Genomic DNA, 25,449 nt, shown 5'->3' with positions numbered 1-25,449 from the left:
TATTTTTCATTATAACAGCAATAATTTATATAAATCCTTTAATCCTAGGCTTGCAAATGTCATGTGAGTCTTGAAATGATGTTGACCACTGGCTTAGTAACAAAAACAATAGGACTAGATATTAAGTTACTATAGGCTATTTTTCTGAAAGCAAAAGCAACTAATGATAAAAAAAAGTGTAGGCTGACATCCACACACCGCGAATGCTAACTTCTACTGCAGCACTGCTTAACCTGATATGAGCTGCTTGTAATGATCATGTGCGATGGTCTAGTTTCATCAAACTTTTCTAACAATTTTTATTTGTGACTTTTATTAATTCTGACTTTTGGACAAACTGTCATGTGTCTTCTTTGAAAAGAGACCACAATTATGGTCGTAATACAAAGTGTGATAAACTGCAGCCCTTTACTTTTTTTGTTGAATTTTTGGCTTGTGGTCAATACAAGGGGCACAGGTTAACAGGATTTTAAAAAAGGAGGACATTTTCCATGACCAAAATTCACATCAACCAACATTTCTTTCATTTTAGGGGTAGGGATAGGATAAATTACTAAAGTTCAGGATGAAACTCTACAAGCTGATCTTTGAATTTATCTGTTGGCCAATCGGCTCGCTCACATGTGATATACTAAACTAATCAGCTTGCATGATGCCAGATGAAGGGTCCTTTGACATGTAATTGTATAGCCAATCAAATGTTAGACAAATAGAGAATACACAAGTTAAGTTGTTCCATTCTTTAAAAAAAATCCTCTGTAGGATAGGAACACAATAGGAGAAATTATATTGAAAATTCAGGTCTGACTTTTCCATAAATGGCAGTTGATAATGACTCACTTGAAAGCTAAAAAAGTTCCCTAAAGTATCATAAAAGTAGTCAATGTAAATTGTGCTTTTGAAGGTATACTGTATGTTTTGGTGGGAAACAACCAAAAAGGTTTAAGTAATTTTTCAGTGAAAATCCTGATGTCCATAAACCAAGAACTTATGGTATTTAGCAATAAAAGTTATCGCATGAACACGTAAGCCACAGTTAATTAGCTTCTCTCATAGTGCTCAATTACATGCAACCAGTATTGGAAAGTAGTGAACTAAAATAGCGACACTACTAACTTGTAGCTGAGGTAATAATCAAACATGCTTACCTAAACCATGCTTTGACTCTCATGTAGCACTGGGGAAACCAGATTATTTTAATTAATCTGTTCTTTTGGACAGTTTGTGTACGGTAAATTAATTTGGCCACATAAATTATTCACTGATTTACTTGAGCCCTGTTCTGCCTTAAAGGGACATTGCCTTCTTTTTTATTGCTAAATATTTAGTTAATTGTTGCTGTTTATGACCATATTTTGATTTGGTTAAATGTATACTTAACATAAAGTAATTCAATTGGATTTATTTTCAATGTAATGCTGTTTGCTATTTGTTAAACCATTACAAAATTAACCATGGTTTTTACTGGAATCATTTTGTATTGGTTACTATGGTTTTACAATAAATACCATGGTTAAACTATGGTTACTGTAAAAAACATTCCTGATTTCTGTCAGGAAATGGCACCCTAATTGAACATATAACTATCAAGTGAAATTACTGATTTCTGCAATAAGAACATCTGAATACGTACATGATATAATCGGATTATGATGCCCACCATACGTCAAGATGTTCACTGAAAAAATGACTTTGTGTTGTTTACCACCAAAAAAATCTTATGCCTACAGAACACTTGAATATGACGACTTGGTATATTGTTTACTTTTATGATCAGATATTTCAACAGTACATAAATTACTTTTTAAATCCAACTACTAAAGTACTTTTTGCAAGTTTCTTTGTCTACGAGCAATCTTCCAAATGCCATACATGTAAATATTATTTGGCAGTGATGGAAATGAAAAGTGCAGGTGATTGTAGGAGAAAACAGATATTTTCTTACAGGGGGGTGGGGGTAGCATTATCAACTGTGTGAAATTTGCCCTGTTTTAAGTGTAGGAGGAAATAAAAAGAGGCCACACCACGCAAATGTGCTGACTTTTTTTAATGACTTCCTTTAAACTTGTGCATCAACTTCAGACAGTAAACTGTGTGCACTTGAGTTTGTTTTCACATTATGGTCAAAATTTGTTTTGTATCTGAAAAATCTTGAAATACATCTTATCCATTTTAAACCATTTACTCACAACGTCTCGGCACAGAGTACTAGCAGTCTATTAGAAACTGGGGCATCAAATAAGAAGCGATAGAAGCAGTTCTCTTCACCTCATCTCTTTGTATGTATATATCACACATTTGTATCAGTTTTATAATTTCTATTTATCTCAAGTAAAAATATCTTTCTTTAAATATGTTTCCTTTACATGATAAAAAAAGGATTTGTCCAAAATGCGTCGCATCAACTCTATCGGGCATGCTCAGCACTTCCCCCTTCATGTGGGCCTCAGTGTGCCCAGTATCTACCATGAACCCTGGCACAGACTCTTCCTCATGGAGGCCAGGCGACACAGTCCTGGATATGTTCAGTCTCAGAGGGTATTATCATTTAAAATTTTGGAGTGGAAACTCTATGGGGTGGCACACCCCCATATCAAGAGAGTGATGCCAATGATTGATTTGTGTGGCTAAAAATAATTACAAAATGTTGATATTCTTTAATTGTACAAAACACCTTAGTTTTATAGAAATCTTACATTTGCACAAGTTTATATTAGGATTCTGTTTCTGAAATCAAATCCACAAAAGTACAAACATGTAACGTGACATTCAAATGAAATGTGAATATTAAAAACTTGACATAAAATATTACTGAATAACAATGTGTTTTCATAGTTGTGATGACTGTAAAAAAGCATAAATGCTTGAATAAATACATTGTAATAGTTTTCTTGTTTCTTGAATTCTTTTGAGTAAATTCACCCAAATATTGGAGAGCTTATCGGATGACTTTCACAAAACCTGTTAAGAACAGATCCCAGACATAATTCACCCCAAAATCATTTTTTTTTTTTTACATTTCGACATTAGGCTTTTATGACAATTAAACACATTCATTTTTCTAAATTCCCTATGTGTATGGTTAACTTTAATTATGACATATCACACTTTTATTTTGTATGCCGCAAATGGATGACAGTTCCTCAATTGAGGTGTTTCGTTTTAATTCTGTTTCGTTTAGTGTTGTAATTGCACATCCAGTTTATATTATTCAAGTTTTTAATGTGAATGATGATATATGCACGTTGTATGAGGTGATTTGCGTACATCTGTTTATCTGCATTAAACACTTCATTGCTATTATATCATACAATATTATGATGTATATTTTATTCTTTCTTTATCTGATGAAACCATTGCATTTATAGGCTGTACATTTGTTAATTACGTCATCATTTCACATTATAAAACAATAATTATAATATTTATAGATTATAAATATATAAATGGTAATACAAAACTGAAATGCAATTACAACAATGGAACAAGCATAAATTGATATAGAAACTGAAACACCAGAATTGGCAGAACTGTTTTCAGTTTGTGGCATACAAAATAAAGTGTGGCGAGTCATAATAAAATTAAACTATGTATACAAATAGGGAATTTAGAAAAGATATCCTATTTAAATTGTAAACTGTGTATACATTATGGTACTGTTGATTGTAATGCCTTTAATATTTGCTGATTTAAATAAAAAAATGTTGTATTTGAGTAAGGTTTTACCATGATACAGTAAAATTGACTGCATTGCAATAATTGGAATCTATTTATTGTAATGCAGTATTTAAATTCCAGAATCAAAATGATTAAGAATTACAATTGAGAATAATGGGAATAAAAAATAAATAAATATCCATATTCTCAAAGAGAAATATTTTGTTTTCAAAACCGTTTCATTTATTTATTTTATTTACTTTATTTTAATTTGGGGTGAAATATTTTCATGAGATCCATCCTATCAGTCACTGTGGCATTCAGCAGGGGCCCGTACTACAGCACTGAAAAGAGTAACTGTCATACTCTTTCAGTATATTAATTTTTATTTATTTACTTTTTAAATCTAATTAAATTAAATAAAAATCCCTGGCCTTACACACTAAAAGTGATAGTACTTTAAAACGTAAACAAATTGAAGTCATATATTGCCTGTTATCCTACCCTGCTTCCATTGCTTGTGAGTGTGGGTGAAAAACATGTTGAATTATTTTAGTGATATTGCTCTGCCGCTGAATAAAAACTGCAGATTGATTGATTCCGAGTAGTTCTGCAATTTCTGTTTAATTTTGCTCCTAAAATAAATTTAGCACAAGTATGTATTAAAAATCCGTCCTTTCTATGTCCCTGTATTTGTCAGGGCAAGTCTCTGCAGTTTTTCTAACAGACTCAGTTGTTCTCTCCAGACAGACAACAGTGTGTCATCAAACCAAAACTAATATGAATGAGCGGACAAACCACCTTACATCATTTTGATCTCACTGCTCTAGCTGTGTGTATTTCCTGCTAAGAGTTACCCTGAACACTGGCATGGGTCAGTCTATGCCCTGGTGGCGTTGTGGAGCGATGAGGTAACTATAATTCTGCCCAGATTCAAGGTATTTCCACAGGAAATATGTTTCAGTTTTTGTTGTTCTTAGTAACTAATTGTTTGAAATGACAATCTTCCCATCCCCGTATAGAAAACCGACTTCTCCAGGATCAAGAGAGAGGGAGAGCTGGTGCCCCTTTCAGGCCATGGTCTCTTTGCCTGGCAATCTTCGGTCGTTGAAGGTGTGCATGTTGATGACTTCATCTGTTTTGACCATGACGGGTGGTTGTGGCTTGTGTTTGAGTCGCCGTTGGCACTTGAGGGAAACCCGCAGCTCGTCAACCATGGCACTGCAGAAGGACCTCTGTACAGACAGAAAAAACAGAGCTGTATCGATGTTCCTTCACTATTAAACACACATAGGCTCCGTTCACACAGTCAGGAATTTTGACTGACAACCGTATTTACAGGTGACTCTCAACATTTGTTCATACAACAGCAGACAGGATAGAATACTATCTATATAAACAGGTAACTGAATACAAACTCTCAATAGAATGTGCAATGGTTGGGTTTCAGAAGTAAAAATCCCATTCATTTTCTCCAATGGTGAATGCATTATTAACGATAACTTATAACCCTTTGAAGACAGACCTACAGTACCACCAGTTTCGAGGTGGTTAATTAATGTTATATTCTTCTGTTGAAGCCATCAGTCTACAATATTTTAACTAAAACATTTCAAAATGAAGCGCCACAAGAGCTCTGCAACGACCGTACACTCCCATAACACACCGTGAATGATGCCATTTCTCTACACTACACATATTTTCAATAAATGTAAAATATCTTCTATACCTATAATCAACAACTTTAAATCACTCTATTGTCCATTGTTTTTAATTTGATTACGTTATTCGCAGTGCTTCATGGGATTATTGTTCATTCCCTCATGAAAGAAGTACACAGTCTTGTACCTTTGCCTTTTTGTCTGAATTTCAAATACTTTTGTATTGTGTAAAAATTTGTAATGTGATTCCCCTCTGAGCTGCCTGGTTTAGTTAATGGCTTAGCGTGCTTTAATAAAGACTTTTGTGAAATCCCTATGGAGAAAATAAATGGGAAAAACACTTCCAGAACCAAGACGGCGGAAAAAGTGAGCAATGCCAGTAACCATTGTGACAGATAACACTATTGTATTGCAACTTTAAGGATTCAGTTTTATTCTAAATTATTTCAGGCATCTTCCACTATTTTAATCTTCTCAGATATGCAACAAAATGCTCTGGTTTCGTCTATTTTTCTTTCTTTCTCCTTTTTGAGTTTTATCTCTAACTCCGGCCACAAAATACCATTGATTGGAGACACTGCGGAAACCACACCTTGCCCAGAGAGGTAGGAGTGATTGACAGCAAAGAAAGCCTTTGAAGCATGCGCTTCATACAATGTGCATGTTAATGACACAAAAAACAACAAGTTGTGGAGTGTCTTCCCATTCATACTGCACACAGCATGAGTCTAAACTGCATGTGAACAGTAACTTTAGCATTCTGAAATGTAGCTCTCTAAAACAGGACAGACAACCATATTCCACTGCTGTGTGAATGCAGCCATACTGAGAGAGTTTGCAATCTCTGGGATAGTAGGTGAGTTTGGTCAGTGTAGGTTTGAGGTGTGGGGTGATGGGTGAAAGGTGGAGAAGGGAGATAATGAGAATTCTGGTGTCCATATGGATGCAGAGCGTGAGCATCTTAACTCTAGCCATTTCTCCAGGGCTGATTTCTTCACTCTGCTTGCTCCTGCCAGACTGCATGATTTATTGATGCATATTATTTTTCTTCACATTTTGAATCCTGTATAGTTGCATGGCCAATTAAACACACACCCCACTCTCCAAACAAGGAACAAATGGTGATATTTTCAACAGTATAACAGTTAGGGCAGCAAACAATGTGATTTGCATTCCTGTTTTTCCTCTTGTTAAATAATTAACATACACATTAAATGGCAATCACATCCTTTAAAAATGGATTACAATTCAAGTACAATCTATTTCAAATGGTCACAAGCAACTTAAGTAAAAAATGAAACACTGAAACACTAATGAATGAAATACATATGAATGCATACAAAGTAAAAATGGAGTACAGTGATTTATAAAGTAAATGGTTTGCATTATACATATGGGGTCTGTATTGTTTAGAGCACATTTGCACCAAGTTTTCTTTAAATGGCTTTAACCGTTGATATATCAGTAATTCACTTCTGTGAAATACTGACCAAAATGTTTTTGTGATCTTTTTACAAATGTGAAAAGATCATATTTGTAAAAAACAATTGACTGTGTTTACAGAGTTTTAAGTTGAGATACATTTGTGAGACGTGATGATGTCATAAAGTGCTCGTTACACATTCCAATCAGTGTTCAGTGTGGGCAGAGTGTTCTTACCCAAAGATCAGCCTTCTTCATAGCGCCGTCCACCACAATATTCATTAACAGAAAACTTAGAAACTTAAACTAGCTTATGATTTACAAGCACAATCTAAAATAATAAATGGTTTAGATTTAAAGTTACTATATGGTCACTATAATGTTGTTTGCTCTCGGTGGGGGATGTGGTGAGTTGTGCATTGAAGCCGCGAGGAATAGCGTGAAGCCTCCACACGTGCTACGTCTACGCGGTAACGCGTTCAACAAGCCACATGATAAGATGCACGGATTGACAGTTTCAGACATGGAGGCAACTGAGATTCGTCCTCCACCACCAGCACTGAGGCGAGTCACTACGCCACCACTATGACTAAGAGTACACTGGGAATTGGGCATTCCAAATTGGTGAGAAAAGAATTCTGGGTTAAATAAAACTTGGGTTTTATTCTGGGTTAATAAAAAACACTATCAGTAGCATCTGTGGCATGCTGTCAATTACCACAGAAAATTATTTCAATACCCAGTTTGTCAAAAAGAAAAATTATTGTGGAAAATGTGTTTATAGTAATGTTCTTGCAATGAAAGTCTATGGGGCAACTGTATAACACAGGGATTGCATTAAAACCAATAATTATCCCAATTTCAAAAGTATGTATCGTCATGACACTTAAACATATATCTTAGCACAAGACTGGTGTAATACACACCATGTCTGTGCAAAATATTTCAATTTGTATCATAAACCATCGGTCCCGCATAACCAGAAGTTAATTCGCCTATAACGGATAACTATGCAGTATATCTATAAAAGCATTTATTAATCATAGTTAATGTTAGTTAATACACATATTGTTCATTGTTAGTTCATGTTAGCACATAGTGCATTAACTAATGTTAATAAATGCTAATTTTTATTTTAAGTGTATATGTTGAAATTAACATGAACTAAGATTAATAAATGCTGTAAAAGTATTGATCATTGTAAGTTAATGGAACCTTATTGTAAAGTGTTTTCCTTTTTTAAAATATATTATTCATGAAGGTGCTTTAAACAAACATTGAGGCATTATAGATTTCATTTTAAATCCCCTGATACACTTGCCCCATCCTCTTTCAGTTTAAGTGCAGTTCTCTAAACGTCTAGCTTACGTATGTAACCCCCGTTCCCCGATGGAGGGATTGAGACGTTGTGTCAGAGAAGCGACACTAGGGGTCTCTCTTGAGCGCCAATATTCACCTCTGGACTATGAAAAAAGGCGAATGAGAGTTGGCAACCAGTATTTGCATGTCCCACCCCCGGACATATGGGTATTTAAGCGGCGCAAATATGGGAGTTCATTCAGGATTTTTCTGAGGAGCCGGAAATGGTCTGGCCACAACAGTGGCTCGGCTCAGTGACGTGGCAGGGGAGACACAACGGGGGTTACATACGTAACCTAGACGTTCCCCTTCTGTCGCTCTCTCCACGTTGTGTCAGAGAAGCGACACTAGGGGTCCACTTATAAAAGTGCCATGTGCTGAGCCGTGTACGTGAACTGCTGATACAGGAGCGAGCAGGTATTCTTACGTGCAGGACGACCAACTGTATCAGGCTGCACGTACCCTTCCCCAATGCCCCATTTAAGCCATCAGGATTCCTTATCGTTACCCTGGAGGGGGGAACAAGGTGCTGGCCGCCAACCTGGGAACAGGCCAAGCCTGGCCGGGCCTCTTTTCTCTCTATGTTTCTCGCATAGAGCAACTACGGCCGGGGCCCTTACACGCATTGAGGGAAGGGGGTCTTAGCCCTTATGCAGGGCGGAGAAGACCTTGCGGAGGCCAAGCCTACCCGAGAGGGGAGGCAAGTTTAAGTGGCAAAACCATCAGAGGCCTGCTTAGGGCCGATGTGGAAAAGTTGGTGCGGTGGTGGATCCATCCTCATAGAGGGGGGAACATACAGCACGGCAACCGAGGCAGCCATGACTGCCTAAGGGAAACACGGGAGTCTGCTCGCCAGAGGGGACAGAACTGTGGTGTTACAGTGGCTGTTACAGTGGCCGCAGTGGCTTGGGTCGGCGAGTTCCTCCGCTGAACTGCGACCCACGAGGGCTAGGGAGGAATCAACCAGTGTCCTAAACCTGAGATCTCCTGGGAATGAAGGCGCACTGTTTCCCCTGGTTAGGGAGAAGGGCGCTAGGTGCAAGCGATTCACCCGGTCAGATCGTGGGCGTGCTACCGAGTTCTACGGGCTCGGTACCTGAGAAAACACGGGACGATACTGACTCAACTCGGAGATTGTAGAATCTCGCAAAAGTGTTAGGTGTTGCCCAGCCCGCTGCTCTACAAATGTCTGCTAGGGCAGTGCCCCTAGCCAGTGCCCATGAGGACGCAACACTCCTGGTGGAGTGAGCTCGGACCCGCAAGGGGGGGGGGCACGGCCTGGGTGTGATAAGCCAGGGAAATGGTGTCGACAACCCAGTGGGCGAGTCTCTGCTTGGAGACAGCGTTCCCTTTCTGCTGTCCCCCAAAGCAGACGAAGAGCTGCTCAGAGCATCTGGTGCTCTGTGTGCAGTCCAGATAAATACGTAAAGCACGTACTGGACACAGCAGTGAAAGGGCTGGGTCTGCCTCCTCCGGGGCAGCGCTTGCAGGTTCACCACCTGATCCCTGAAGGGCGTGGTAGGAACCTTGGGCACATAGCCCGGTCGCGGTCTTAGGATCACGAAAGTATCTGCCGGACCGAACTCCAGGCAAGCGTTGCTAACAGAGAACGCATGCAGTTCCCCGACCCTCTTGATGGAAGCGAGCGCCTTGAGAGAGAGGGCCCTGAGTTCAGCTGAGTCAAGCGGCTCGAAGGGGGGTCTCTGGAGTCCCGTAAGGATGACCGAGAGATCCCAGGAGGGGAACAGGTTAGGCTGGGAGGAAGTTATCCTCCGGGCACCTTTTAGGAACCTGACGATTAAGTCGTGCTTACCAAGAGACTTGCCGTCTACCGTGTCGTGGTGGGCTGCGATAGCGGCGACATACACCTTGAGGGTGGAGGGGGACAGCCTCCTCTCCAGCCTCTCCTGAAGAAACACGAGCACTGACCTAACTGTGCACTTCTGCAGGTCTTCGGCTCGGGAAGAACACCAGTCCGCGAACAGACGCCACTTTAGAGCGTAGAGATGCCTGGTAGAGGGGGCTCTGGCTTGATTGATTGTATCTATGACGGTCGGTGGTAGGCCGGCTAGATCTTCCGCATCCCATCCAAGGGCCAGACGTGGAGGTTCCAGAGGTCTGGGTGTGGGTGCCAGAGTGTGCCCCGTCCCTGAGAAAGAAGGTCCTTCCTCAGGGGAATTCGCCAGGGAGGGGCTGTCGTGAGGAGCGTGAGGTCCGAAAACCAAGTCCGGGTGGGCCAGTAAGGGGCTACCAGAATGACTTGCTCCTCGTCCTCCCTGACCTTGCATAGCACCTGTGCAAGAAGGCTCACTGGGGGAAATGCGTACTTGCGCAGCCACGCCGGCCAGCTGTGTGCCAACGCGTCTGACCTGAGGAGAGCCTCTGTCCGGGCATACCAGAGTGGGCAGTGGGAGGTTTCTTGGGAGGCAAACAGGTCTACCTGAGCCTTGCCGAACCAGTCCCAAATCAGCTGGACCGACTGGGGGTGGAGCCTCCACTCTCCGCCAGGCAAGCTTTGTCTTGACAGCGCGTCCGCTATCACATTGAGGTTGCCGGGATGTGAGTGGCGCGCAGTGACTTCAGTCGCTGCTGACTCCAAAGGAGGAGACGACGGGCGAGCTGTGACATGTGGAGGGAGCGTACTCCGCCTTGGCGGTTTATGTAGGCTACGACCATGGTGCTGTCTGTCCTGACTAGGATGTGTTTGTTCCGAATTAACGGAAGAAACTTCTGCAGGGCCACAAAAACAGCCAGCAGCTCTAGGCAGTTGACGTGCCAGCGCAGCGGGCCTCGGTTCCACCGGCCTGCGGCTGCGCGCCCGTTGCACACGGCGCCCCAACCCAGTTTGGAGGCGTTGGTTATGACCAGAATGCATCGGGACACCTGCTGCAAGGGTACTCCTGCCCTTAGAAAGCAGAGGTCTGTCCAGGGTTTGAAGGTTTGGCGGCAGGCAGAGGTAACTTTTACGTTGTGCGTGCCGCGGCGCCATGCTCGTCTCGGGACTCGAGTCCAGAGCCAGTGCTGAAGTGGTCTCATATGCATCAACCCCAGCGGCGCGGCCGCCGCGGAGGATGCCATATGCCCCAGGAGCTGTTGGAAACGTTTTAGCGGGACCACGGCACCTGGCTTGAAGGAAGCGAGGCATTTCAGCACTGACTGAGCACACTCGTTGGAGAGACGTGCTGTCATTGGGACTGAGTCTAACTCCAGACCGAGAAAAGAGATGCTCTGGACCGGGGAGAGCTTGCTCTTTTCCCAGTTGACCTGAAGCCCCAAACGGCTGAGGTGGCTGAGCACCTGGTCTCTGTGTGCGCATAGTAACTCTCGGGAGTGGGCCAGTATGAGCCAGTCGTCGAGGTAATTGAGTATGCTTATGCCGGCTTCTCGGAGCGGGGCAAAAGCTGCCTCTGCGACTTTCGTGAAGACGCGAGGGGACAGAGATAGGCCGAAGGGGAGGACTTTGTACTGATACACCTGGCCGTCGAACGCGAACCTTAGGAAGGGTCGATGTCGAGGGCGTATTGAGACGTGAAAGTACGCGTCCTTCAGGTCTACCGCTGTGAACCAATCTAGATGCCGGATGCCAGATAGAATTTGTTTCTGGGTGAGCATTTTGAACGGGAGTTTGGACAAGGTCCGATTGAAAACTCGCAAGTCCAAGATCGGTCGTAAGCCGCCGCCTTTCTTGGGTACAACGAAGTAAGGGCTGTAGAAACCCTTCTTCATTTCGGTTGGAGGGACAGGCTCTATCGCGTCCTTTAATGGAAGGGAGGCGATTTCTTCGCGCAGGGAATGGGCATGTTGGCCGTGTACTGCGGAAAAATGTACGCCCACGAAGGGGGGCGAAGACCTGGCAAACTGAATTGCGTAACCGAGTCGAATGGTCCGGTGCACCAAGGGGACGAGTTTTTTGGACGTACCCGGTGGGGCTTCGCAGCGGTGCGGAACAGGTAACGCGCCGTCGGGAGGCAACGTGGCGTTCCGAGGCTCTGGTGCTGAGAATAAACTCAAAGCACTTACCTTGCTCCGCGCATCCGGCAGGGGGCAGTTTCGTGACTGAGGAGGAGGTCTGATGTTGGCGTCCTCTGGACTCGTGGGGCTGAATGCGGGGACACCGCGTCCATGGAGCCAGGACTGTTGAGGCCTGAAAGCAGACTGTCGTGAGAACGGCATTTGCGGGCCAGGTGACCCCAGAGACAACAAGGAAATAGTTCTATAGAGTGCAAAGAATTTAACAAAAAATTCTCCTCCCGGCCCTCCACCGGGGAACGGAGTGGTCTTACCAGCTCCGGAGCTAACGTCTCGGTCTCTGGGTCTGTCATCTCAGGAGCGCCTGGGAGCCTTCTGGGTCCTCAAGGGGGTCCGTGAGACGATGGGCGTCCAACTTCTGCGGGGAGCTCAACGCTGGGGCTGAGAGCTGGGCTCACTCACTTGTTAGTTATGCTGTCATAGCTATGTTCTCGTACTGAAAACATAGACCATTCATAAAAACGCTGCCTGCGTGTGATCGCAACCCAGGAATGCAAGGCAGTTTTTATGACCGTCAGAGGTGGGGAGAATCAACGCATCCAGAAACTACACAGAGGCGGAAAATCGTCTTTAAAAAGACGCGTCCTGAGAAGGACGTTAAACGCTGCTGTGTTTTGCTCTTTTACAGCGAAATTCACTCTTTTAGAATAACTCTTTCGAGTTGTCTGCGCTGTCGAAGCGCCCAGGGTCAAGAATGCACAGCCGTGCACGAATGAGAAAGCCGCTGTTATGTGCCGTTAGATCCAACAGCATGCAGAGCGTCAGAGGATTAAACAGGAACTGGGTGTGTAACTCGCAGCAGACTGCATGCACGACCATTGGCTCCGAAGAAATTTTCTGAATGAACTCCCGTATTTGCGGCGCTGAAATACCCGTATGTCCGGGGGCGGGACATGCAAATACTGGTTGCCAACTCTCATTGGCCTTTTTTCATAGTCCAGAGGTGAATATCAGCGCTCAAGAGAGACCCCTAGTGTCGCTTCTCTGACACAACGTGGAGAGAGCGACAGAAGGGGAACACTTTTTTATTTAAAAAATGTTGATTTTAACAAACAGACAGACAGGTCAAAAATATTTCCGGTTGTGGTAACTGACAGCAGGTAACAGAAAATAACCTTATTGATTCATATAATCTATATGATTTTCAAAGATATTAGAATTTGAAGCTATAAAGCAACATTTCTTTTTTCATTCTTTTTTTAACCAGCACCAAACAAACACGGTAGAATATAAAAAAATGTGTGCTACACTTTACTGAATAACACTTTTAATAATAGTTTGGCTCTTACATATTTATTCAGTGTTCATCGAAAAGCAGCAAGCCATACACTCTTGTGACAGTTTCCCATCTTTTTATTTTTTCTTTACATTTGAGCTTTCTAAATGTGACTCTTGTCTGCTGAATGACATTTAGTTAGGTGATGGTTACATGTCGTTTTTTCTCTTGCTTTAGCCTGAGGCCGAAAATCAGACCACACCAGGATACTTAAAACAGTCTTGGGGAATATTGTCCTTAGTGTTGACTATACTGCATCCAAAAATGATCATAAAGCTGTGCAACTGGCTTTTTGTTGGTGATGAAACGGATTAAATGTTCAGTGCAGAAACAAAGGAAAAGTAATGTTATATGTTGGAGGAAGAATATTCATGTAAAATTTACAAAAAAGAGGAAAGAGAAACAGAAATTGTATTTCAATCCTTTTATTTAAACAATAATCTATGTGCCTCTTTATGTGTAAACTATGTTTCTGCATACACTACTAAAATAAAGATGCACAGAGCAATTAATCAATATTTATAAAAGAAATCATGGTTCGTTCAAGAAATTATTCACATGCAATACTGAATATTAGCTCAAATTATTCACAATATTAATATTTAACCTATGAGCTTTTATTAGGAATGCTACTGATTTTAACAAGCACGGAATGAAAAATCCTGGTTACTTCCATAACCTCCATTGTAGTTCACTTGTGGAGGGAACGAGATGTTGTGTCGATGAAGTGACACTAGGGGTCACTCTTGGGAGCCTGAGACACCTCTGATCTTTCATAAAAGACCAATGGGAATTGGCGAGTGGTATTTGCATACCACTCCACCGAATATATGGGTATAAAGGAGCTGGCGTGCGAACCGCTTATTCAGGTTTTGTGCTGAGGAGCCGAGAGAGAAGGTCCCAGCAATTTCAGAGGGTAGTCCAGCGTTGTGGCAGGAGGGACACAACGTCTCGTTCCCTCCATCAGGGAACGGAGGTTACGGAAGTAACCAGGATATTCCCTATCTGTCACTCCCTCAAAGTTGTGTTGATGAAGTGACACTATCTGTCCCCTACAAAAACGGCACAACTAGCTGAACTGTGTTACGTGAACTGCCGGTGGTGGGGGTGTCACTCCCAAGGGGAAGACACTGCGAAAACTACACCTTTCCCAGAGAGGGAGGAGGTATTTTGAGTGGATTTACGTCACATGGTCTTTTGACTCTTTTTCATCAGAAGCATGTCATGTGGAGAACTCCCATGGTAGGTCTTACCCACCATGGGAGGGAGGAGTTTCTACAAACATGGTGACTGCGGCAGAGGGGCTTCTGCCCAAGGAAGACGCTGTTTACCATCAGGGAAACGATTTAGCGGAAGATATACATCGCATGGGGTTACCTACTGGCAACCAGCACATGCGGAGCACCTACCCCAGTACAGGGCTTAGTTAGCACATGTACTGAGCTGGCAGCGGTTTTCTCCACAATCTTGTCTGCCACAGAGCTAGGAGAAAGTCAGCCAGGGAACACATTTTGTGAACGCTACTGGGAGTCAACAGCGCACGTCTTCAGCTCAGTGGAGGTGAAAGTCACTAAGCGCAAGTGATACACCGGGCCAACTGTCCCGGAAATAACTGTTTGTTCCTGCTAAGACACGCAACGAAACCGTCTCAACACGGAGATTGTAGAACCTCGCAAAGGTGTTGGAAGTTGCCCATCTCGCTGCTCTGCAAATGTCTGTTAGAGAGGCGCCACTGGTCAGGGCCCTGGAGGCCTCCACACTCCTGGTAGAATGGGCTCGCTTCCTTTTCAAGGCATACAGGCACCTCGTAGAGTGAGCCCTAGCCTGAGTGAACGTGTCTACCACGGCAGGTGGTATGCCACTTAGGTCTTCCGCGTCCCATCCAGGGCCAGACATGGAGGTTCCAGAGGTCTGGTCGTGGGTGCCAGATGGTACACCGTCCCTGAGAAAGAAGGTTCTTCCTAAGGGGAGTTTGCCAGGGGGGCTGAAGTGAGGAGCATGAGGTCCAAAAACCAAGTCTGGGTGAGTCAGTAGGGTGCTCCTCGTCCTCCCTGACCTTGCACAGGGTCTGTGCATATATACTCTGCATATATATACAGAGATTGTGTCTATACCGAGGCTGGTCAAGGCGTACCAAAGTGGGCAGTGGGAGGATTCTGGGGAGGCGAACAGGTCTATCTGTGCCAGTTCGAATCGACTCAAAATCAGCTGGACCACCTGAGGGTGGAGTCTCCACTCTCCCTTGCGGTTAACGTGTCATGACAGTACGTCCGCTGTAGTGTTGAGGTTTCCCGGGATGTGAGAGGCTCGCAACAACTTGAAGTGCTGCTGACTGGCGAGTTGTGACATACAACGGGAGCGTAAGCCATCTTGATGGACAATATATGTCAGCGTTGCCATGTTGTCTGTCCTAACCAACACGTGCTTGCCCTGGAACAATGGCCGGAACATCCGCAGGGTGAGCAACCTCGAGGCATGTTGATGTGCAAACGTGGCCGGGGGCTCGTCCAGTGCCCCAGCCCATTTTGGAGGCGTCCGTTGTAACAACGGTCCAAGGGCTGAAAAGGCAGTGACAGACCAGCGTCTGGAGCCAGTGCTGAAGCGGTCTCATATGCTTCAACCCGAACGGTGTGGCCACCTCTGAGGACGCCATGTGCCCCAGTAGCTTCTGAAACCATTTCAGTGGAACCGCTGTTTTCTGTCTGAACACCTTCAAACAGGTCATCACCGACTGTGCGCGCCCGTTCATGAGGGGTATCGTCATCGAGACTGAGTCCAACTCCAAGCCGGGAAAAGAGATGCTCTGAACCGTGAGGAGCTTGCGCTTCTCCTCATTGACATGAAGCCCTTGCTGCCTGAGGTGCATGAGCACCAGGTCCCTGTGCGCACACAACACATCCCGAGAGTGAGCAAGGATTAACCAGTCATCGAGATAGTTGAGGATACGAACGCCCACTTTCATTAACGGGGCAAGAGCTGCCTCTGCGGCCTTTGTGAAGACGCGAGGGGACAGGGACAGGCCGAAAGGGAGGACCTTGTACTGGTACACCTGACTCTCGAGCGCAAATGGCAGGAAGGGTCTGCGTCGAGGTGGAATAGAGACGTAGAAGTACACGTCCTTCAGCTCTACTGCTGCCAACCAATCTTGATGCTGGACGCTCGATAGAATGCGTTTTTGCATCAGCATCTTGAATGGGAGTCTGTGTAAGGCCCAGTTCAGTACTCGCAGGTTCAAGATTGGCCACAACCCACCGCCTTGCTTCGGTAAAAAGAAGTAGGGGCTGTAAAACCCTTTCTTCATCTATGCTAGAGGGGCAGGCTCTATAGCACCCTTCCGTAGGAGGGTAGCAATTTCCGAGCACAAGGTAGCAGCGTTCTCGGCCTTCATCGAGGTGAAGTTGATGGGAAGTGGACGCCGCTGAACCTGGGCGGACACCTGGTGAACAGGGCGAACCTGGGCAGATGCCTGGTCCCTGGGTTGCCTGTCTCTGGGGCGCTTCGAAGCCTTCTTCTTGGCGGCCAGCTGTGAGACAGGTGGCGTCTGCTTCCGCCGGTGGGCTGAATGTCGGGGCAGGGCTGCGAGAGCGGGCCGCAGTGGAGCTGGTGCAGTCGCTGCAGGAGGACGCCCGGGTTCGCCCAGTTAGCCAGACAGATATTATTTTCTGTAGCACAGTGTAAGAGGAAACTGAAGAAAGGACAACAGCTGAAGTCTTGTACAAAAATACTTAAATTGCCCCTTTATCATTTTCACTAGCAATAAATATGATACTTGATCTTAATGCTCTCTAGTGTGTACTTCCATATACTGTATATGTCCTGATCGATGGCAGCCTGGGAATTTACAGGTTTAACAATTCCGTCCAGCTGCCTTTTTAAGTCTACAGCCAATATCTGTTATTATAGAAACCTAGGCCAAGTATAGGATGTGTTCCTGGAACAACATTTTTGTTCTTCAAAAGTAATTTTCACAAATGTTTAAATTATTTAGATTGAGTGGTTTGTTGATCTGAATAGCATTTCATGGGTAATGATTTATGGGTAACAATAAAGTCCAATAAAACAATAAAAAGTTCATTATATCAGACATTTAAAAATGATAAAGAATCATAAAAAAAGAAAAAGAAAAGCTGGTTAACATGCACTACAACCTTTCTATGGACTATCAACATAGTTCAACATAGTTTCATGAGAAATCTTTATAATGGTATGAGATGACGAAATTGTAAGATCTTATGACTTGGCTCATACGCAGGGTTGGGGAGTAAAACTTAAAACTTGTATGAGTGATAAGGTGGATATGACATATGAAGTTTGAAACACAAATTGTTAACCTTTGGTAATTTGTGATGTGAACATTTAGCTTTATTTATACAATACAATTTTACTCTTTTTGCATGCTCCTGTTACCAGGTGTGATTTTTTTTTTATTATGAAAATTAAAGGTAGCTCATTCTCTCTCTCTCTCTCTCTCTAGTAGGATAAAAAAAAAAATACTGCAAAAATCTTTATATTTGTTTTCCTGTAAAAGCATCTAAAAGTCCTTAAAACAAGATCAATTCCTTATCTTGTCTTAGAAGCAACACAGCATAAGATATTTTGGTTCCTATTTTAAAAGCGTTAAGCGCAGCACTATGCTTTAAGTCATAAGTACAAAGTCAATGGGCATGAAGTTTTCGTATTTTCATGCAAGCATGTGCTCAGTCTAGGTGCAAGTGGGTTTAGGGAAATTGCTTGAGCAAAACGCAACTGGGCCGGCTCAAGTTCAATTTAATTCTGAGGTTCTTCTCCAGTTATTGCACCATCTGCATCCTATTATATAGTTAATTCCCTTAAGCACAAGTCTTTATTTAATATCAGGCATATTTCTTTGACAGTGACGCAGTCTTTTTATACACATGGAAAATGTGATTCTCCTCAGAATTTGGATGTGAGCTCTGTTAAACTAAAATTAATAAAAGGTATTATTAATAATTTTCATCTACAGACAGACAAATCATAGCTATTATTAAAAGTGATTGTATCAGCATGCGTTTCACTTCTACCGGTCAATTTTGAAAAATGTTATTAATTTATTGAAACATACATAAATAATAATTCAAAATTCAAATTACACTTCAAACAAAACTAAAATATAATCAAAATAACAAAGTGGATAATAATAATAACTGAAAAATAAACCATGACCTAAAGATAGTTTAACACATAAATTAAACACATAAATTTAACACATAAATTAAAGATAGTTTAATTCTGTCACAAAACTGTGAAAAAAATGTAAAGATATCCGAAGCACTACTTGGGGTACATCAGACACCACACCAACAGAACTCTCTACAGATCCTCCAGACATGTTTTAACAGAGCATAAGATTCACTATTTATGTACTCAAGGTACTTCAAAATATATTTCAGGAGCCTTTCTCTAATGATAGGCTTACTGAAGGAACCATTGAAAGTCCTTAGACTTTACTCATATTTCCTGCAAGAACTCTAAGGAGAACTTGGCTAGTCGAAGAGCGTTGACAATGAGCTTACCTACTGATGATGTGCAGTCCGCCCGATGGAAGAAGCAAAGCTTGAGAACTAAATTTTCACTGTCCTAATAAACATTACATAAACATTTAATGTGTTTTCAAACTAAAATGTAGTAGTGTGGATGTAGCCTCAGAGAACTGAATGGGTGTCCAGAAGATCTCCAGAGTGTTCCACTGGTTTGTTATCCAAGGAACCTCAAATAGAGCCTCAAGAATATTGTGTTATACAGTGTTAGTGAATATTCCAAGCATTAAAACAAATGTTTTTGGTCTTTATTTTTAATTAAGTATTTGTATTTAGTGCTGTCCATATAGACTGTACACTTCAAGCATTCACTGGTTCCATAAATTAAGTATAAAATTGAAGTGGACACAGGGAAATTTGACACATCTGTTGAGGCGAGAAGTAAACCCCAATCCCTCGAGTCTTCACAGTCTTACATCAAGAAGAACTGTTTTCTTCCCAGAAGGCACTGTCTGTAAAATATTACCAGTGAAATATACCTCAAGATTTGCTCCCAATACCACACTATTAGAGCCAAATTCAGACAGAATTAATACTGTTTGCACTGATTTGTAACAGATTAAAATTCTTGCTCAGAGACAAGAGTAGTTATAAACGTATCATCTGATTGGTTGGTGTATATCACCCACAATAGCCCACTGATAAAACACAAAATAACAAACCAGTTTCTTGTGATTCTATGTGATTTGTTGTCTCTAAAGACTCTTGCATGATAATCCTGAACACTGTTATGTACTGTATTTTCACATTATTGCAGTCCAGAAATGTGAAAATGTTTCTTTACCTTTTCCAGCTGTGCATTTTGTTTGGACTTATAGAGAAACTCCCCAACTGCCACAAAGACAGAAAGAACGAGTCCAGCGGCCAGAATGATGAAAATGCCACCGATGTTCTGGACACCCAGCGCGCTGGCTTCTTTATTCTCCTCCTCGGGACAGCCATTTCCTCGCCACCACTTCTCCTTCATCATATGCAGCTTCCCCTCTTCTTGCAGCTGCAAGATTGCTATGGTGATCTTATCTCGGTAAGGAGAGCCTGCATGGAATAAAAGGAGAAACTGATTTAACAAGATGCTGTGAATTAGTTCTACTTGGTTTCTCTTCATTTGTGATAACGTGGTTAAAGGAAAGGCTTTGCAGATTTCTGCAGCATTGGAGCACCTGTCATTCACTTCCCAAGCTCCTTGAATGTATATTAATCAAAAACTTTGGCTAATTTGATAAAGCTTTCAGCTACTAATAAAGGAGCATCCAGTGATTTGCAGTGGTAAAAAAAAACTACAAAACTAGACCTACAGTGATCATTTGGAGATGTGATGTCCAGCAGTGCAACAAATTTGAGAAAAGTTGAACTTCACACAATTGTGCAATAATGCGATGCGACGACTGCCAACAGTAGCAAACATGATCGTCTCCTGTGAGATACCAGACAGATCTCACTGGAAATTCGGAAGCAGTGTGCTGACTTTTCTTGAGCTAAAGTTGATCTGTTCTTAATTCAAATTACTTCCCCCTGTTGCCGAAGCTGGAAGTGTTGTTGCATGTATAGACATGTGTAAGCTTCAGATTCCGGGTAAAATTCCACAGAGGGCCCCAAAAGCGAATTAAAAAATAATAATAAAAAAATGATTAAGTTGCAAATGGTGTAATACATAACGGATGGTTTGATTTATTTATGTTAATAAAATATGTATTCTGTTAAGTAAAAGTATGATAAAAAGCCCCATTTGGACATAATTCGTTTTAAAGGGTAAATATTACCCAATCTCCTGTAAAATGTTTTTTTTTTTTTTTTTTTAACTTGTACTTGAAGTTCATTGCGCAGTAGTATTGTGTAGAGATGCAATTGAAAACATCAAGAAAACACAAACCATCTACAGTATAAGAGGACTAAGGCTTGTGACAACTTTAGGTACGATTAATTCTGCAGTATCTAGACTAGCCTAGTATATGCATCTCCCAATATATACAGTACATGAACCAAATTGTGAATATTAAATAAACTAATGGCTGCCAAAGGAATCAGCTAAATAAATACTGTGATAAATCTGTTTAGATTTAAGTGTGAAGTTTAACCCTCAATTAGCCTTTAAAATAATTTACCATGGGAACTATTGTTTCCACCAAAATATCATACTTATTACAGTTATTGTCACTACTATGAAGTTATAATAAATTACTATGGGACCTCCTTCAAAGGGTACAAGATTTCAGAATATTTCACCATACTGTCATGTAATAAGGTACAGTGTCGAAACTAGATATACAATGCATAGGGCTGTTTCAACATGAAGACAACCAAGCTTAAATGATGAAGAAAGACATTTCTAGAGATATTGCTTATCCCATGCAAATTGACAGTAAAAATTACAGACGTCTGTGGTAACAACCACTTTACAGACATATGTCTAGAAAACTAACCCCTTCTGAATAGAGCTTTGGAGGGAAAATGTAACCTACAATTCATGCTCATCATTAATTAAAACGTGATTGATTCCTCATGGTTTCAACATGAGACCAAAATGCATGTCTTTGAGGCTGCTGACGCAATGCACTATTGGCAGTGCCACAGGAGAAGATAACGCATTTGAATTGATGGAAAGATGGTTGATGGGAGATGAAAATTGTCATCTGTCTCGGCAGAATGGGATCAATGACAGGGTACTGGACATTAGGTAGCAATATATCCACTTTCCACTGGATCATGTTGGAAATCCTGTAGTTGAGAGCAGGAAAGTTGGTGGAGAAATGCAAGTTACCATGAACGATTACACTGTTTTAAAGGATTTGTCCCTGCTCACATGCAAAAAGTTGTATTATATATACACACCTTACCTCTTACCCGAGTTTCCACATTGCAGAGGAACTACTGTTTAAAATGGTGGAGGACATTGCGGTTTCTATAGTGAAAGACTCTTGCACACTGGCTACCGTGAAATAGGGAGAATACTCCCACTTGGACGTCTTTTTTTCCACTGAGAAAATAGGATGAATTTCACCAAAATTACATTATCTTCCGAAAGCTGACTAACACACTACAGCATTGCTGCTTGGGAGAGACAATATACAGACATATATACACATACACACAAGTGCATTCATAAAGTATTCAGACCCAATAATTCTTTTGATAACTATGCTAATTTATTAAAAATAAAAAACTGAAATATAACATTTACATAAGTATTCAGACCCTTAACTCAGTACTTAATTAAACCACCTTTGGCAGTGATTACAGCCTCAAGTCTGTTTGGGTATGATGCAACAAGCTATGCACACCTGGATTTAGGGATTTTCTGCAATTCTTCTCTGCACATCCTCTCAAGATCTGTCATGTTGGATTGGGACATCAGCGGACAGCCATTTTCAGGTCTCTCTAGTGATGTTCCAATGGGTTCAAGTCCGGGCTCTGTCTGGGCAACTGGACCAGGTTTTCATTAAGGACATTTCTGTATTTTGCTGCATTCAGCATTCCTTCAACCCTGACCAGTCCACCCCCACAGCATGAAACTACCACCACCATGATTCGCTGTTGGAATGGTACTGCGCAGGTGATGAGTGGTGACTGGTTTCCTCCAGATATGACGTTTAGAATTGAGGACAAACAGTTCAATCTTTGTTTCATCAGACCAGAGAATCTTGTTTCAAAAATCTTTTTTTTTTTTGCTTTGTCATTATGGGTTATGGAGTGTAGATTGGTGTGAAGAAAATAATTTTAAAATAATTTTAGCATAAGGCTGCAACATAACAAAATGTGACAATATTAAGGGGTCTGAATACTTTATGAATGCACTGAGGATATCCGAGATGTTGAAATAGAAACATGAAATTTGGTGCTCTAGCATTGTGAGATTATGTTTCTCACAGTATTATGAGCAGTATTGAGGTGAGAAAGACACAAACTAATGCAGTACAAGCCATAAAGCCCTAATGCTGTTTGCTGAAACATCGCTCCCAGGGTGCCATTGATAACACCGATTAAACCCAATTACATTCAAGGGACCACCATTTCCCGCTTTTATCTATTTTATTTTTCCTGTCTAATTAAAACTAGTTGCCATTCTTAATTTGAGGTAATGTTTCCTTCTGGGCCTCTTTGTGGGCCTCGATTTGAAATGTTCATCGATTCCCATCAGCCCCCTCACCTCCCTCACAAAAGAGGTAAACAGAGCAAACATTGGCTGGAGTGGTGCTTTCAAATTTCATCTGAAATATGAGACAGAACAACAGCACACAACAATCTCTCTGATCCTTTCATGTTGTAATAGTGATGGTAGTACTCTAGTTAACTTGACATAATAAGGAATGTAGTATTGCCTGAATAATGTACATTTTAATAATGTTACAGAAGGTAACAACTTTTAAACCCAAGTCAACAATTATGTCAGGTTCATCTAATCCAACTTTGAATTCCTTCTACAAGAAAGTAATGTATGATATTGACAAGATTTTCACTTCAAAAAACGAAAACATTATAATCTTTCAATAGAAGAAGGAGAAGCTTTGAACTGGATTTCCAATAACGATGATCTAGTAATAAAAAGAGCGGACAAGGGAGTTGCAGTTGTGGTATGGGGCAGAGATCAGTACACTGAAGAAGCCTTGAGACAACTACAAAACCGAGAGTACTACCAGCGCCTGAAATCTAATCCAATAGAAGGAATCAAAAATGAACTGACTGATATTTTACTACATGCTAAAAAGGAGGGATGGATTTCAAAAAATGAGTGTGATTTTCTATTTTGTAAAAATCCTAGGATTCCCACATATGCTTCCTAAAATACATAAAAATCTTGAAAATCCACCAGGAAGACCTATAATCAGTGGAAATGAATCTGTTACAGAGCCAGCTTCAAAATTTGTGGATAGTTTTATCAAACCATGGGTTGGTAAACTTCCTTCATTTATTCAGGATACAACCCATGTATTAAATACGATTAAAACGATTAAAACTATAGAATCATCTATATTGGTGACTATGGATGTTGAATCATTGTATACAAACATAGACCATAAAGATGGGCTGGAAACATTAACATACTATCTAGATATGAGATCATCTACTGAAAGGACACCTGCATGTTTTATTGTGCAATTAGCAGAATGGACATTGAAAAATAACATCTTTTTGTTCCAAGATGAATTCTATAAACAAATTAAAGGTACAGCTATGGGTGCTTGTTTTGCTCCCAATTATGCAAATTTGTATTTGGGATTTTGGGAAAAGAATTTTGTATTTTCTGACTTAAACCCATATTTAAAACGTGGAGTGGTGGGGCAGATATATAAATGACATTATATTGATTTGGAAAGGATCGGAGGCAGATTTATTAGCTTTTCACACTTATTTAAATAATACCAATGTCAATTTGAAGTTGAGTCTTGATTTTTCACATACTCAGATTAATTTTTTGGACTTAAAAATCTTTAAAGGAAGTAATGGTGAGATGCATACCACTATTTTTAGGAAAGAAACTGACAGAAATACCATATTAAGAGCAGATAGCTTTCACCCTTTATGGATGACCGAGAATATTCCTTTTGGCCAGTTCCAGAGGCTGAAACGAATATGTGATGAGGAAGAAGATTTTAACATCAGGGCACAAGACATGACTCATAGATTTAAGGAACAAAGGTACAAAAACAGTGTTATTAACAAAGCATATAATAAAGTAGAAAACATTAGTAGAGACGAACTACTACGACAAAAACTTGAATCACAGGATTCAGACAACTCTGTTTATTTTGTGACACAGTACAGCACAGAGGCAAATAGAATTAAGAAAATTATAAAGAGTAATTGGGAAATAGTTATGAGTGATCCTTATCTCAGGGAAGTCATGCTTGAATCTCCTTCCATTGCATTTTGGAAAGCACCAACAATTAAAGATAAAATAGTGAGAAGCCATCTTCCCTCTAAGAAATCAAATACCTGGTTAAGTTTAAGTGCAGGAAATTACAGGTGTGGCAACTGTAATCACTGTGATAATATGATTAAGACTAAAATGTTTAGAGATGTAACCTCGGGCTCTGAATTTAAAATAAGATCTTTTATTAATTGCAATACCTCATTTGTGATATATAGGTTGGAATGTCCATGTGGATGCTTTTACATAGGAATGACTACTAGAAAATTAAAGATAAGATTATCAGAACATAAAAATGCTATTCGAGTCTGTAACCCTCTATACCCTATGGCTATACATTATAGAGATACAGATCATGGTAGCCCAAGTACATTGAAGATAATAGGCATTGAACATGTCCCTAAGTCCATAAGAGGAGGAGATAGGGTTAACAAACTATTACAAAGAGAGTCTTTTTGGATCTATACACTGAAAGCTGCTACATTTCCAGGCTTAAATGGTGAATTGGATTTTGTACCATTTTTGTACACTACACTAGTGTACAAGCCACTACACTACACCACACCACCTCCACGTTGTAATTGAAACTCTAAACTTAGATAGTTTAAAACAGTAGTAGAG

The 25,449-nt window shown here is 41.3% G+C and overlaps 1 protein-coding gene across 1 annotated transcript in view; it reads right to left on the bottom strand.

Annotated features, from left to right (window-relative positions):
* Positions 1 to 2,041: 2,041 nt before the first annotated feature.
* Positions 2,042 to 25,449, bottom strand: part of LOC127657910 (glutamate receptor ionotropic, kainate 2-like) — a 375,882-nt gene continuing 352,474 nt past the window's right edge. Inside the window, exons 15-16 of the mRNA XM_052146892.1 lie at positions 19,747 to 19,997; positions 2,042 to 4,892 (exon numbers count right to left, since the gene is read on the bottom strand). Of these exons, the coding sequence (XP_052002852.1) occupies positions 4,728 to 4,892; positions 19,747 to 19,997 (416 nt within the window). The 3' untranslated portion in view covers positions 2,042 to 4,727. The remainder of the gene's footprint in view (positions 4,893 to 19,746; positions 19,998 to 25,449) is intronic.

Source organism: Xyrauchen texanus, chromosome 17, assembly GCF_025860055.1.
Source record: "Xyrauchen texanus isolate HMW12.3.18 chromosome 17, RBS_HiC_50CHRs, whole genome shotgun sequence".
Lineage (NCBI taxonomy): Eukaryota > Metazoa > Chordata > Actinopteri > Cypriniformes > Catostomidae > Xyrauchen > Xyrauchen texanus.
Note: the sequence above shows the minus strand (reverse complement) of the source record. Positions and strands in the feature narration are given on the sequence as shown.